This window comes from Malus domestica, chromosome 17, assembly GCF_042453785.1.
Source record: "Malus domestica chromosome 17, GDT2T_hap1".
Classification (NCBI taxonomy): domain Eukaryota; kingdom Viridiplantae; phylum Streptophyta; class Magnoliopsida; order Rosales; family Rosaceae; genus Malus; species Malus domestica.
Window position 1 is genome coordinate 6,853,776 of NC_091677.1, and position 14,483 is coordinate 6,868,258.

General features: G+C 38.9%; 3 protein-coding genes across 7 annotated transcripts; all 3 read left to right on the forward strand.

Moving 5' to 3' along the window:
- Positions 1-23: 23 nt before the first annotated feature.
- On the forward strand, positions 24-1,623 carry LOC139187629 (G-type lectin S-receptor-like serine/threonine-protein kinase At2g19130). Its single transcript, XM_070816297.1, has 4 exons — positions 24-770; positions 862-1,123; positions 1,220-1,290; positions 1,483-1,623. Exons 1-4 carry the CDS (start codon positions 24-26, stop codon positions 1,621-1,623), a joined length of 1,221 nt encoding a protein of 406 aa, XP_070672398.1.
- Positions 1,624-6,157: 4,534 nt separating this feature from the next.
- LOC103432112 (G-type lectin S-receptor-like serine/threonine-protein kinase At4g03230) lies at positions 6,158-8,206 on the forward strand. Of its 5 annotated transcripts, none has more exons than XM_070817735.1 (5): positions 6,158-6,651; positions 6,734-7,015; positions 7,140-7,389; positions 7,468-7,621; positions 7,711-8,206. In XM_070817735.1, exons 3-5 carry the CDS (start codon positions 7,289-7,291, stop codon positions 8,017-8,019), a joined length of 564 nt encoding a protein of 187 aa, XP_070673836.1. In that variant the 5' UTR covers positions 6,158-6,651; positions 6,734-7,015; positions 7,140-7,288; the 3' UTR covers positions 8,020-8,206. The 5 variants fall into 5 exon arrangements, 4 of the variants coding, with proteins under 4 accessions (XP_070673836.1, XP_070673838.1, XP_070673837.1 ...); XM_070817737.1 differs by having other exon boundaries at positions 6,827-7,015; XM_070817736.1 differs by having other exon boundaries at positions 6,158-6,397; positions 6,487-7,015.
- A 2,514-nt stretch (positions 8,207-10,720) lies between these two features.
- LOC103432114 (external alternative NAD(P)H-ubiquinone oxidoreductase B3, mitochondrial-like) lies at positions 10,721-13,997 on the forward strand. Its single transcript, XM_008370277.4, has 10 exons — positions 10,721-10,900; positions 11,221-11,500; positions 11,611-11,820; positions 11,918-12,168; positions 12,261-12,480; positions 12,583-12,687; positions 12,826-13,089; positions 13,193-13,314; positions 13,425-13,544; positions 13,634-13,997. Exons 1-10 carry the CDS (start codon positions 10,812-10,814, stop codon positions 13,719-13,721), a joined length of 1,749 nt encoding a protein of 582 aa, XP_008368499.3. The 5' UTR covers positions 10,721-10,811; the 3' UTR covers positions 13,722-13,997.
- The last annotated feature ends 486 nt before the right edge of the window (positions 13,998-14,483 follow it).

A 14,483-nucleotide genomic window follows, 5' to 3' on the forward strand; every position in this document is an offset into this window, starting at 1 on the left:
CTTCCAAACTACTATATAGGCATATGGTACTCGAAGCAAGTCATGAGAGGACTGTTGTTTGGGAAGCAAATAGGGAAATACCAGTCTCCGAAAGATTTTCGGCGTTGAGGATCGTAGATGGTAATCTAGTTGTCTTTAACGAGTCCAAAACCCCAGTTTGGTCAACAAATTTAAACTCCACCACCAATTCTGGTTCTGTCCAAGCGGTTCTTTTGGATAGTGGAAACCTTGTCTTGAGAGCGGGGTCTAGTAATAATACTTCAGAGCCTTTATGGCAAAGCTTTGATCATCCCACTCACACATGGTTACCCGGAGGTAAACTTGGATTCAACAACATTACCAAACAAACCCAATTTCTCACTTCATGGAAGAATTCGGAGGATCCTTCATCGGGACTTTTCTCTGTTGGGATAAACCAAGATGGAAGCAATTCGTATAGCATATGGTGGAATAGGACTATACAGTATTGGACCAGCGGATCATGGGATGCAAGTTCGCGTACTTTCAGGTTGGATCCTGACCTGAGGCTTAATTCCATCTATAATTTCAGATATGTAACAAATGAAAACATAAGTTACTTCACCTATTCTCCTTATGATCCTAAGCTAGTATATCGATGCTTGATGTCTGTCACGGGGCAGGTTCAGCTACTGTCATGGATGGAGAATACCAGGCAATGGAATTTGTTTTGGTCTCAACCAAGAAGACAATGTGAAGTTCATGCAACTTGTGGGCATTCGGGAGTTGCAATGATGCATCAGGGCCCCTCTGTACTTGCTTGATGGGTTTTGAGCGAAAGTCGCCACCGGACTGGTATTTGCAGGATTATTCTGATGGTGTTCAAGAAAAACGAGTTTGCAGTGTGGGACGGAAGACAGGTTCCTAGAAATGCATAACATGTTAATGCCTGAAAATAAACAGGCTTTGGAGGTTAGGAGTGTTGAGAAATGTGGATCAGTCTGCTTAAGTAACTGCTCTTGCACTGCTTATGCTTATGATAGCAGTACTGGATGTTCAATTTGGACCCAAGATATCTTGGGCGTGGAACAACTTGCGGAAGATGACAGTCACGGAAGAATGTTATACATCAGACTTGCAGCTTCTGAGCTTATGTATCTTAAAAGTAATATGCGAATGATTATTCGGGTTGTTTTGAGTGTCTATTACTTGGAGAGCCATCATTTTTATTGGTTAACCAAATCTTTTATTTTATTTTCAGGCGGTAAGGGTCGTGCTGATAAGCGTTCCCTTAAAATTGCACTGGTCTCAGCAGCAGCAGGATTGTTTGCTGTAAGTTTTGGCTATTTCTTATGGAAGAAAACATTGGGAAAGAAAAGGTACTGCTTCTATTGGATGTCATCAGTCATCATTGAAAGTAGGGTTAAAATATTAAAAAGTTTTTGTCTAGTGGTGTTGTTACTTTCGGTTCCCCCCTCACTTACTGTTTTTTATTCTTTGCTTTCGGCTCTTCATGCTGTAAAGCAAAAGCAGGATATTAGATTAAGTTTTAGAGGGATTGCATGTCATCATGATGTTGGCTTAGCTGCCATCTTCCCTGCTCTCTTCTTCACGTTTCTTCTTCCTTATATGCTGCAACTTGTAACAATTTTAGTCATGAAATAAATATATAAAACTTCAATATGGTATCAGAGCAGGAAAAATAACCTGCTTCTGCATTTCTTCTAGCTGATCGTATTCCATCTCCGACATGGCGGAAGAACATTCTTATTCGTTTGGAGATGAAAATCCCCAGCCTTCCTCCTCAACCGTGTCTGAGGTGGATGTAAATCCAAATCAAAGATTAAGCTCGGTCTTGTTAAATGAGTTTAATTACTTACCTTGGTCGAGAGCAGTGAGTCTTGCCCTAGGTGGAAGATCCAAGCTAGGGTTCATAAATGGAAGCATCGAAGTCCCAGATGTTTCCTCACCAACTTATGAAATCTGGCTTTGCAAGGATCAGCTAGTTATGTCATGGCTCCTAAATTCCATGGAACGTAAACTAGCTGAAATATTCAGTTATTCTGAATCATCATTCAAGCTATGGGAGACAGTCAAGGAGATGTATGGCAGCCAGAACAATGCTGCACGTGTGTTTCAATTGAAGAAGGACATTTCCAACCTACAACAAGAAGGAAAGCCCTTTGTTCAACTTCTGGGCAGCATGAAGAGCATGTGGAATGAGCTGGAAATGTATCGGCCTCATACAACTGAGGCGTCTTTGCTACTAAAAAAGGCAGAAGAAGACAAGATATTCCAACTCTTGTCAAGCCTCGATTCAGGATACGAAGACCTACGAAGCCACATACTCATGAACCCCGATCTACCTTCCTTCACCAGCGTATGTGCAACAATCCAACGTGAAGAAGTACGAAGGAAAGTCATGAACATTGGCACAAAGACCGGTGTAACTGAAGCAAGGGCTTATCTAGCCAACGAAATAAAATACAAAGTGAAGAATCCACACTTAAAGTGTCAACACTGCAACTATACTGGTCACGTTAAGGAGACATGCTGGATTTTACATCCAGAATTAAAGCCAGAGTTCATGAAGGATAACAAGGGCTCACAAAGACTGAACCGTGCACCACACAGAGCCAACAATGCAACTGCCTCAACATCTCATGGTTCTGATGCACTCAAGAATTTCACTGCAAATTCAGCTGCACTCATAAATGAGTTTGCAGTGTATCTTCAAAGCAAGAAAGAGGTTGGCTTTGAAGATGGAAATTCAATAGCTTTGCTAGGCAAGTTCGCTGGATTTCTGACAGACACACAACACATGACCCGAGATGACATGCAAGGTATCATGACTGCTTTCAAAACTGCTCTTAATGTAAATATGATGCATGATTTGTGGATTGTTGATTCGGGTGCCACAGATCATATGACCAACCATGTTTCTAAGTTTCACAAGTTTGAAAATTTTTCAAAACCTTCTCAAGTCTCAACTGCCAATGGTGAGAGTTCTAAGGTTTTAGGGAAGGGAAATATCAACTTAATGTCGGACAAAATTGAGTCAGTAGCCTTATTTGTTCCTTCTTTTCCATTTCAACTTCTATCTGTGGGAAAAATCACTAATACCTTAAATTGTTTAGCCATTTTCTCCCCTCACAATGTCATTTTTCAGGATTGCCTCACCAAGAAGACGATTGGTGAAGGGTTTTACCTTGATGGCCTCTATTACATATCAAAAAGCAGTCCCAGAGGATTTCAAGCCAAGTCCAGTCCATCCCAAGATAGTCAATTGTGGCATCAACGTTTAGCTCATCCTGCCCAACCTGTTTTGTCATCCTTGTTTCCAAACTTAGGAAATGATTTAATTTTGTGTGAAACATGTCATTTGTCTAAAGCCACCAGATTACCTTTTACCTCATCCTTATCTAGGACTAGTAAAGTTTTCGAACTAGTTCACTCAGATGTATGGGGACCAACGTTTGAATCTTTTGATGGTTATAAGTATTATGTAACGTCTGTTGATGATTTCTCTAGAGCCACCTGGTTATACCTTTTAAAGTCTAAGAGTGAAGTGATTGAAGTTTTTAAGGATTTTCACAATCTTGTTAAGAATCATTTTTCCTCTCAAATTCAAACCTTAAGATCTGACAATGGCACCGAATATATGTCCCATATCATGTCATTATATTTGAGCAAGCACGATATCATGCATCAAACAAGTTGTGTCGGCACACCTCAACAAAATGGTGTAGCTGAAAGAAAAAATCGTGACATACTGGAAAAAACGAGAGCATTAATGTTACAAATGAACGTACCAAAGAGATTTTGGTCACAAGGAGTCATGGCGGCTGTGTACATCATCAATAGACTTCCTAGCCGAGTCTTGGGGTTTAAATCTCCACTTGAAGTCATGAAAGGAAGAAAAATCGACCTTTCACATCTTAGAGTCTTTGGTTGTGTCTGTTTTGTTCATATACAGTCACACCATCGAGATAAATTGGACCCTAGAGCTCTCAAATGTATTTTTCTTGGTTATTCATCAACACAAAAAGGATATAAGTGTTATGATCCTCAACTAAGAAAAATAATTGTATCTAAAGATGTTCGATTTCATGAAGCTAACCCTTTTTTCAGCAAATCACATGAAGCCACAAGTCAGGGGGAGTGCATCTTAGACCTAATTCCTCTACCAAGAATCTGTACTCAAGATGTTTTAAATGACAGAGGTGCTAACCATGACCACATTGATGAATCTTCTACACCTCTTATTGAAGTCAATAATGAAGGTATTCATCCTGATAGTTCTGTGCATGATGATGACAACGGCAACCAAGAAAATCCTCAAGGTGTGGATGAAAATTTGAACGAGGATGAGATAAACCTCCCAGAACCTCGACGCAATCCTCGGCGTGATAGACAACCTCCCACAAGGTTTCAAGATTTTGTCACATATAAACCGAGGCATCCAATTTCAAATTGCGTGTCGTATCAAAAGGTAACTCCATCTCATGCTGCCTTTCTTAACAATATTTCAAGTCACAGTGAGCCTCAAAACTTTTATGAGGCTAATAACCAAGTTGTGTGGAAAGAAGCAATGAGAGATGAACTCAAAGCACTAGACCAACACAAAACCTGGAGCATCACCAAACTTCCACAAGGAAAAAAGGCAGTGGGCTGCAAGTGGATCTATAAGATCAAGTTTAATTCTGATGGTTCGATTGAGAGGCATAAAGCCAGGCTGGTGGCTCGAGGATTCACTCAAACATTTGAGGTGGATTACAAGGAAACATTTGCTCCTGTTGCAAAAATGAACTCAGTAAGGGTTCTATTGTCTGTTGCGGTCAATAAAGGTTGGTCTATGTACCAAATGGACGTGAAGAACGCCTTTCTACATGGTGATCTTGAAGAAGAAGTCTATATGAGATTGCCACCAGGACACCCTCAAAGCCAAGAGCCTAATTTGGTGTGTAAGTTACATAAGTCAATTTATGGATTGAAGCAATCGCCACGTGCTTGGTATGCAAAACTAAGTACCGTTCTTCATAGCATTGGTTTCAAAAGGAGTAATGCAGATTCATCATTATTTGTTCGCACAAGAGCTACGAGCAAATTAGTTGTGTTAATATATGTGGATGACTTAATAATTACAGGTGATAATGCTGCTGAAATCACCACACTCAAACAGTCACTTCAACAAAAATTTGCAGTCAAAGATCTTGGGGTGCTGAAGTATTTCCTTGGAATCGAAATGGCATCTTCTTACAAGGGACTATTTCTTAATCAACGAAAATACGTCATGGACCTACTTAAAGATGCTAATATGAGTGATGCTAAGCCTGCACTTACCCCTCTTGATAGCAAGCTCAAGCTTGACTTGGGAGGCACGTCACTCTCGGATATCAGCTTATATCAGAGGCTTGTCGGCAAGCTGATCTACCTAACGATCACCAGACCAGACATCTCACATTCAGTAAGTATCGCCAGTCAGTTCATGCACTCTCCCACCATCGAGCATCTGAACCTTGTCAAAAGGATCTTACGTTACTTAAAAGGGTCTGTTGGTCGTGGCATCCTCATGGCAAAGAATGACAACACTCAAATCATGGGGTACTGTGATGCTGATTGGGCAGGAAACGCAATCGATCGCAAGTCCACCACGGGTTACTGTACCTTTGTTGGTGGAAACTTGGTCACGTGGAAGAGCAAGAAACAAACTGTCATCGCAAGATCAAGTGCTGAAGCTGAATATCGTGCAATGGCCTCAACCGCGTGTGAGCTGATATGGCTAAAAGGACTTTTATGTGACTTAGGAGTGTTCACAGCTCAACCAATGACATTATTTTGTGACAACCAGGCTGCCATGCACATAGCATCAAACCCCGTCTTTCACGAGAGGACGAAGCATATTGAAGTCGACTGTCACTATATCCGTGAACAAGTACAATCGCAGGTGATTCAGACGCATTACGTAAAAAGCTTCGATCAGCTGGCTGATATATTCACTAAACCTCTGGCTTCCCATCAGTTTCAAAGGCTCCTCTCCAAGCTTGGATCCATCAACCTACTGGATCCAGCTTGAGGGGGAGTATTGGATGTCATCAGTCATCATTGAAAGTAGGGTTAAAATATTAAAAAGTTTTTGTCTAGTGGTGTTGTTACTTTCGGTTCCCCCCTCACTTACTGTTTTTTATTCTTTGCTTTCGGCTCTTCATGCTGTAAAGCAAAAGCAGGATATTAGATTAAGTTTTAGAGGGATTGCATGTCATCATGATGTTGGCTTAGCTGCCATCTTCCCTGCTCTCTTCTTCACGTTTCTTCTTCCTTATATGCTGCAACTTGTAACAATTTTAGTCATGAAATAAATATATAAAACTTCAATAGCTTCCATTCTGCCGGTCTTTCTTTGCTTCTCATACGTGCACGCACACACACACAAATAGAAGTACACGCAGTAGCATGGATTCTAGCAGTCTTTCTTTGTTTCTCATATACATACGAATGATCCATGCTCTAACAATAAGACTGAAACAGGGAGCACAGGAGGAAGCATGGTGGGATTGAAATAAACTATGGAGCTGGAGGTGTAAAGAATGATACGGAACTACCACTTTTCGGTTTAAAGAGAATATTAGCTGCTACAGACAACTTCTCTTAAGCTAACAAACTCAGAGAGGGAGCTTTGTCGCTGTTTATAAGGTGACCCTTCCATTTAATTTGTAATGCTAAAGTACATTGATTGTTCTTGATAAAAATGATAATTTCTTTGTACTTGTCTTAGTAACCTTTTCCCCAATTAAGTAATATTGGTACGGTGGTGGTTCTCTTTGTGGCATTTCCCTTCCTCTACTGGGCACTTTGCTTGAAAATCAAGGCGTAGCGATAAAAAGGCTGTCAAAGAAGTCAGGGCAACGACATCAGGAGTTTTTGAATGAGGTGGAGCTTATAGCCAAGCATCAGCATACCAATCTTGTTAGGCTCTTGGGTTGCTGTGTCGAAGAGGAGGAACTACTATTGATCTACAAGTACATGCCCAATCGGAGTTTGGACAAACTTTTGTTTGGTATATCCTCATCATTTCTAAGATTTATATCTTTGATAGTGTTGATTTCAGGGATGTCAACTTTGATTCGGTTTGTACATCGAAAAAACACTAGCTCATTTGCTTTCATGGTCTGTCCAATCAGATCCATGTGAAAAAACATAATTAGATTGGGGAAAGCGTTTTCGAATTATAGAAGGGATCGCTCAAGGAGTACTTTACATCCACAAGTACTCCAGACAGAAAATCATTCACAGGGACCTATAAGCAAGTAATGTTCTGTTGGATGGCTCGATGAACCCCAAAATATCAGACTTTGGAATGGCTAAGATTTTCAAGATAAATCAGACTGAAGCAAATATCAACAGGGTTGTTGGCACTAGTAAGTCAATATGGTACGTGCTTTCAATCATCTAAACCTTACTCAACCACTACTTTAGTACTTTTGCTTTTTGTACCATTAATTGATCCAGCGGCTACATGTCACCAGAGTATACAAGGGATATGACCATTTTTTCTGAGAAACTGGATGTATTTAGTTTTGGAGTTCTATTGTTGGAGATTGTAAGTGGAAAGAAGAATGCTGCTTTCTATCACTTTGAACATTCACCAACTCTTGCTGGATGGGTAAGTACTAAACAAACATTCCAACTTATTATCATTCTGTTTTTAAGCCTTGCAATTGCAAATGACTGTAAATTCAACATTTTAATTAGGCATGGGAGTTGTGGAAAGAAGGAAGAGGAATGGAGGTGATTGATGAATCAGTAAGGGAAACATGTCGGCCAGATGAAGCTTTGAGGTGCATCCACGTAGGGTTTTTATGTGTTCAAGAAGCTCCAGCTGATCGACCAACAATGTCTTCGGTGATTCGTATGTTGCAGAGCACTGAAGCTACATCTCTTCCACCTTCCAAAAAACCTGCCTTTTCAACATACAGGAATTCCAGTTTTGTTCCCTCTTCTCAAACACCTACAAGTTTTTCCCACAGCTCAGTCACCACGAGTTTGCCAGAAGGTCGATAGGGGTTGGAAGAGTAGTGACTGGCTAGAAGATGAGAAAATAGTGTATTAAATTAGAAAAAAAAAAAACACCCCGACAACTATAAGTTTAATACAAACACTTCAAGGGCTCAATCGGAGAGAGAAAAAAAACCCCTCAAATGCGAGGCCGAGTCTCTTAGACACGTATATACAAAATGGATTTTTGGTATTCTTTACACATTTTAACACATTACAGGAACTGTTTGTGTGGTTTATGGTTTATTCCCATCCAAACTCAACTTAATAACACGAGATTTTTTTATTATTGTTCAACTACAGATGTGGACGTAACCATATCATGAGAAGACAAGTACACTAAACTAAAAGAAAAAACAGGGAATTTTCTGACGTCTCCCAATTTAAAAAAAAACAAGTACACTACTCCAAAATCTAACTAGTCTAGCTGAACAAAGAATTTCACATTAGAATATTCATACGTTCACAAAGACATGGGTAGTGTGACCGGAACACAGAATTGTATACTACGTGTCACTATATAAATGGTGAAATATGTGTGTTAAAAAATTAATAACTTAAAAATAAAATTTACAACTAATGATATAAAAACACGTGGTGTACCATCCGTATTCCGATCACAATAAAAACTTTCTCGTAATGGCAGCTATTGATCAATATTAAATATCAAGTATAACAAGATTTCAATGTGAAGGTTAAATTGTAGACGTATAAATATATGAATTTACCCTTAAATAGTTGACTTTGAATGCATGCAGTACAGTTTAAATTCTACCTTTTCTGCTATTTTTTTTTTGTGCAGCCATGGATACCGAACCAATCTCGTTGTTCGAGTTCTCCATTATTTTATTACATGTATTTCCCAAGTCTCGTATCTCCGTTGCAGTTGACACCATCAGCGAAAACAATTCTCTGAGCGGTGATCAACCATTGTTTCTTCAGGTGGGATCTTCGAGCTAGGTTTCAAATCAGGTCAGCTTTCAAACTACTATATAGGCATATGGTACTCCAAGCACGTAGTATCTGAGAGGACTATTGTTTGGGTGGCAAATAGGGATATACATGTCTCCGCTATGGCCATTTCTCTGAAAAATTAGATGTATTCAGTTTCAGAGTATTGTTGGAGACTATAAGTGGAAAGAAGAATGCTGTTTTTTATTGATTTCAAAATTCAGCAACTCTTGCAGGATGGGTAAGTACTAAAACATTATTCTAACTTATTCTCGTTCTATGTTTAACTCTTGCAAATTTATGAGTAATCTATATATATATATATTGAATTTTAATTAGTCATGAGAGTTGTGGAAAGAAGGAAAAGGAAAGGAGGTGATGATGGATCAACAGGGGAAACATGGCGGCCTGATCCATGTAGGGTTTTTGTGCGTTCAAGAAGCGCCAGATGATCGACTAACAACGTCTTCGGTAGTTCATATGCTACAGGGCAATGAAGCTACACCTCCTTCACTTTCCAAAAAACCTGCATTTTCGTCACCATGAGTTTGCCAGAAGGTCAATAGGGGTTGCATGAGCAGTGACTGGAAAGCAAATAATAAAATAGTATAGTAAATTAGAGAAAAACACCACGACAAACTATAACACTATGTTTGGATAAGAGAAATAAACTTGGAATTTGTATTAAAATCAAAATTTATAAATTGACATGTACCAATTCTCTTGTTTGGATTCATAAACGTAGAAATTTAGAATTTCTGCGTGAAAAAAACTTGGAATTTGGGACCTCAAATTCCCAAGTTTAAATTCTACGTAAATAAGTGTCATTTTTCAATTTCTATGATTGAAAATTTAAAAATAACAAATTCCGTATTCAATTTCATTGTTCTTTTAGGTTAACCAAACAAGAAAATTCACAAATTCTTAAAAATAAAATCCCGTCATTTTAAAATTCCTTGGTAATCTTAAATTTTTTTCATCCAAACGTAGTGTAAGTTTTATACAAATGCTTTAAGCGTTCATTTTCGGGAGAGATTGAAGAGGTATTTGGAGAGGTCAAAGCACATTCTGGCACATGTCAACCCGTATTTGAAGAGGTCAAAGCACATTCTGGCACATGTAAATTATTATCCTTATTAGCTAGGTTCACTGTTGTGGCATATAATGAGTGTTTGCATTTGCTTATGCGATTTGTTTACTGTCACAATGTCGAACTTACTGCAGTAATATCTTGTTCTATCAATTCTTTTGAATGTGCGAAATGTCGAGTTTATTGTAGCAAATATGTAGTTTATATAAAGAAAACGTTCATAGAACTAACTCAATTGTTTTTTGGTAAGTACAATATGAACACATTGTCATAGAATCATATGATACAATTCCCTTCATACCACCGAGGTTAAGAAAAAGACACAATGTCACATACTCATATGATACAATTTGATTAGTACGAGAGACAAATCTCACGATGTGAATAGTTTCCCAACCGTCTGTGTTTTGCCGATCGACTGGCTACTCATGTCCTACAAAAGTTATACATCATCAGAGAAAACCCTATTTGATTAGATGGTGAAAGCATTACAAATTAATTTACAACCTAGTCTTGGATTGTTGGCCAAGGTACACGTGTCCTAATTTCCCGGTTTGACAAGTCAACCTCGGACCCAAAAAAATAGTGATTGTCCGTCTAACCTTAGACCTCGGACCTTCACTCACATGCCCGGCCATTAGAAAATGTCACACCCCAAGTTTTCGAATTCTTCTAAATCCAGAAATAATATATCCGTCATTGTAATTTTCTAACCTTTTCTTTTCCAGAAAGAATCAGAAACAATTTGAGTTTCAGAATGTGGGGACAGTCTTTCTTTGAGACAGCCTCGAGGCTTTTCCATCAACGTTCCTCTCTATCCAAGATTCTTGTTGTTGTCACTGTGAGGTACAGTTACGAAACATACGTCTGTTCTTTATTTTAAAAAACAATGATTGTCAATATCGGTATATTTTTCAGAATAATAATTTGTATTCATTTTTAATAAAGAACAGACGTCATGCACATGAAATTTCTCTCTTTAACACGAATGTTTATACGAGCTTGCATAGTTTTTGTGTAGCTTTCTTTTGCAAGGATTTATGTATTTATTTATTTATATCTTTTTTGCCGATTATATATGGTACACATAACATCTTTGGCATTTTATGTTAAATGAAACTCTGCATATCATGATTTCTTCTGACTTGCATTGCATGTATTTGCAGTGGGGGAGGCCTAGCAACATTTCATGAGACCAAACCAGTCCATACTGTATATGCTGATTCGGCTCAGGAAGCCGAAACAAGCAGGAAAAAGAAGGTGGTAGTACTAGGAACCGGTTGGGCTGGAGTCAGTTTCTTGAAGAATTTGAGGAGTTCTTCTTATGATGTTGAAGTGGTGTCACCCAAAAATTATTTCATGTTCACGCCTTTGCTACCGAGTGTTACATGTGGCACGGTTGAAGCACGCAGCATTGTTGAACCAATTCGCAAGATTACTGAGAAGGTATGTGCCTAGACATGTAATGTGTATAAATTTTATGATCTGGATGATTGATTAATTGGATATGATGAGACAGTTATGCTTAATTCTCTTTGGTTTCAATGATATGGCAGAAAGGTTTAGATGTTGAATTCAGGGAAGCAGAATGTTATCGAATCGATCCAAAGAATAAGAAAGTTCTCTGTCGATCAACCCAACACAGTAATTTGGGTTTGAAAGAAGCTGAGTTTAGCGTAGATTACGACTACCTGATCGTTGCAATGGGAGCCAAAACAAACACATTTAACACTCCTGGTGTTGAGCAATATGCTCATTTCTTGAAGGTAACTTAAACTTATTCTTCCTCCCATGTCCGAAATGTATTTTACAAGATGAAGAAATAGTAAGTGTTAATGTTGGGTTTGAGCTTTTGATTTGCAGGGAATAGAAGACGCTGTGAGGATCCGACAGACTGTGATTGACTGTTTTGAAAGGGCAAGTCTTCCTAGTGCAAGCGAAGAAGAGAAGAAGAAACTTCTGAGTTTTGTATGTGTTGGTGGCGGTCCAGCTGGTGTAGAGTTTGCTGCAGAGCTTCATGACTTTGTAAAAGACGATTTAGCCAAATTATACCCTTCAGTTACAGGATACGTAAAAATTACTGTGATCGAAGCAAGTGATCATATTTTGAACATGTAAGGCATGCATACAGGTTTCTGTATTAGGGTTTTACATGTTTAAAGATGCTAATTTAATTTTTACACACTTGGTTAATTTGGTGTTGCAGGTTTGACAAGAGAATTACTGCATTTGCTGAAGGGAAGTTCTTCCGAGACGGAATTGATGTAAAAACAGGTTCACTGGTCGTAAAATTAACTGATAAGGAAGTCTCCGCTAAAGATAGAGACACAGGAAAAATTTCAAATATACCTTATGGGATGGTTCTCTGGGCAACTGGTATCGGGCCACGCCCTGAGATTGTCGATTTTATGAAGCAGATTGGTCAGGTTTGATACGAACTTGTGCTTGTTTCCAATTGTAGTCGAGAGCTTAACTTTGGATTTGATGCTTCAATTAATCAAATGATGTAATTTGTCTGCACAAAACAGACTAATCGGCGTGTTTTGGCTACGGATGAATGGCTGAGGGTGGAAGGATGTGACGGCGTGTATGCTTTAGGTGATTGTGCAACAGTAAATCAACGCCGTGTCGTGGTATCTATTTAATGTTTTTCTGCTTATGCCATGCATTGCAGTATGGTTGAAAGTGTCGATGCATGTATTGTTGTGTGGTAGAATTTGCCGATTCTATGTATGATATTTTGTTGTCATTGCATACCAATTTGTTGTCAGGATGATATTGTTTCGATATTCCGAAAGGCAGATAAGGACAACTCTGGTACATTAAGTCTAGAGGAATTTCAAGAAGTCATGGAGGACCTCATGGTCAGGTATCCCCAACTGAGCCTTCATTTGAAGAGCAAGCATATGAGGAATATTGATGAGTTGCTGGAAAATAGTTGGAAAAACCCGAAAGATGAAATCGATATTGAAACGTTTAAAGCAGCTCTTTCCCAAGCAGATTCGCAGATGAAAAATCTTCCGGCAACTGCCCAGGTTAACTCATTATATTCACTTCTTTTTCCATCACATCTCCTTATCCTCTAACTCATATTCCATTTCTTTAACTATTTTTGTTTTCTAAATTCTAATAATTTAGGTAGCTGCTCAACAAGGTGCCTACCTTGCCGACTGTTTCAATCGTATGGAGGAATGTGAGAAGTACCCTGAAGGTCCCCTCAAGTTCAGGGATGTTGGACGCCACCGCTTTCAACCCTTCAGGTGAAATTCTATCACCAATCCATCATACAACCAACTTTAATGTCGTGCTTAGTTACAATGCTATGCTACTAGGCTCGTTGGCCTGAACTTTTTATATGATTTACTTGAAGGTACAAACACTTTGGGATGTTTGCCCCACTGGGAGGAGAACAAACTGCAGCTCATCTTCCAGGAGATTGGGTCTCAATTGGCCAGAGCACTCAGTGGCTCTGGTACTCAGTATATGCTAGGTAAATATCTGATACACATTTTCTTTCACTCAGCTTAAATCCGGCATTAGCATATCGGTTTCTGCTGAAAATTCTCGGAATTTTTGCAGCAAGCTAGTGAGTTGGCGCACAAGGGTGCTGGTGGTTTCGGACTGGGGAAGGCGATCTATTTTCGGAAGGGACACCAGTCGGATTTGAGACCAGATGGGAGCATATATATCATCACACTGGAACTGTGTTTCCACCATTTGTCTTGCAATATATTAGGCAGAGCATTGGTTCCATTTATTTCTTACTGTCAAACTTGTAACCGGATTGAAGTTATGATATTTGTACTGCATATATGCAAATAACTCATTTGTATTTTGTATGCAACTAGTAGTTGTTTGTATGAACCAAGCCAAGACTGGAAATCTACAGTCTAAAGGTTAAGGAGCTAAGCGCTCAAATGGTTAACAACTTTTATTGTTTGCACCCGAGGTTCTAGATTCAATTCTCTTCTACAATATTGGTTGTATTGAAAGAAAAACTTTATAAATGATAGCTAAAAACATCAACCATGTCAACGAAAGAGATAAAAGTTGAAAATGAATAGAAGTCAACTTTTCTCAACCTGTCTCCTTTTTATAAAGATATAATGTCTTATTTAGAAGTTCTTCTGTTCAAAAACCAAACTAGGGACACTGAGAGAGAGGGTGGGATCAATGAATGGGCAAGTGTTGGCCTAAAAATCAAGGGATAAGGTATATGTGATTTTTTGTGTCTTGCCGTATAGTACAAGTGAACCGGGTGCTAGATCTTAGAATTTCTCCCTATCAAGAGCAGGGAAAATGATTATGTACAACAAAATGGCAAAACTGGGCCAAAAAGAAAGAAGTCCAAAAAAACCAAGAGAGAAGTGAAAAAACCAAGTGTGCCGGCTTGTTTAAAGCACTTCTATTAAAACCCGCGCAGCCGCTC

Coding starts and splice junctions, on each gene's coding strand:
- LOC139187629 (XM_070816297.1), top strand. CDS start 24: ATGGTACTCGAAGCAAGTCATGAGAGGACTGTTGTTTGGGAAGCAAAT. Junction 771..861: donor TGATGCATCAGGGCCCCTCT/GTACTTGCTTGA, acceptor ACGAGTTTGCAG/TGTGGGACGGAAGACAGGTT. Junction 1,124..1,219: donor TGAGCTTATGTATCTTAAAA/GTAATATGCGAA, acceptor TTTTATTTTCAG/GCGGTAAGGGTCGTGCTGAT.
- LOC103432112 (XM_070817734.1), top strand. CDS start 7,289: ATGAACCCCAAAATATCAGACTTTGGAATGGCTAAGATTTTCAAGATA. Junction 7,390..7,467: donor GGCACTAGTAAGTCAATATG/GTACGTGCTTTC, acceptor TAATTGATCCAG/CGGCTACATGTCACCAGAGT. Junction 7,622..7,710: donor CACCAACTCTTGCTGGATGG/GTAAGTACTAAA, acceptor CATTTTAATTAG/GCATGGGAGTTGTGGAAAGA.
- LOC103432114 (XM_008370277.4), top strand. CDS start 10,812: ATGTGGGGACAGTCTTTCTTTGAGACAGCCTCGAGGCTTTTCCATCAA. Junction 11,501..11,610: donor TTCGCAAGATTACTGAGAAG/GTATGTGCCTAG, acceptor ATGATATGGCAG/AAAGGTTTAGATGTTGAATT. Junction 13,545..13,633: donor TGGTACTCAGTATATGCTAG/GTAAATATCTGA, acceptor GAATTTTTGCAG/CAAGCTAGTGAGTTGGCGCA.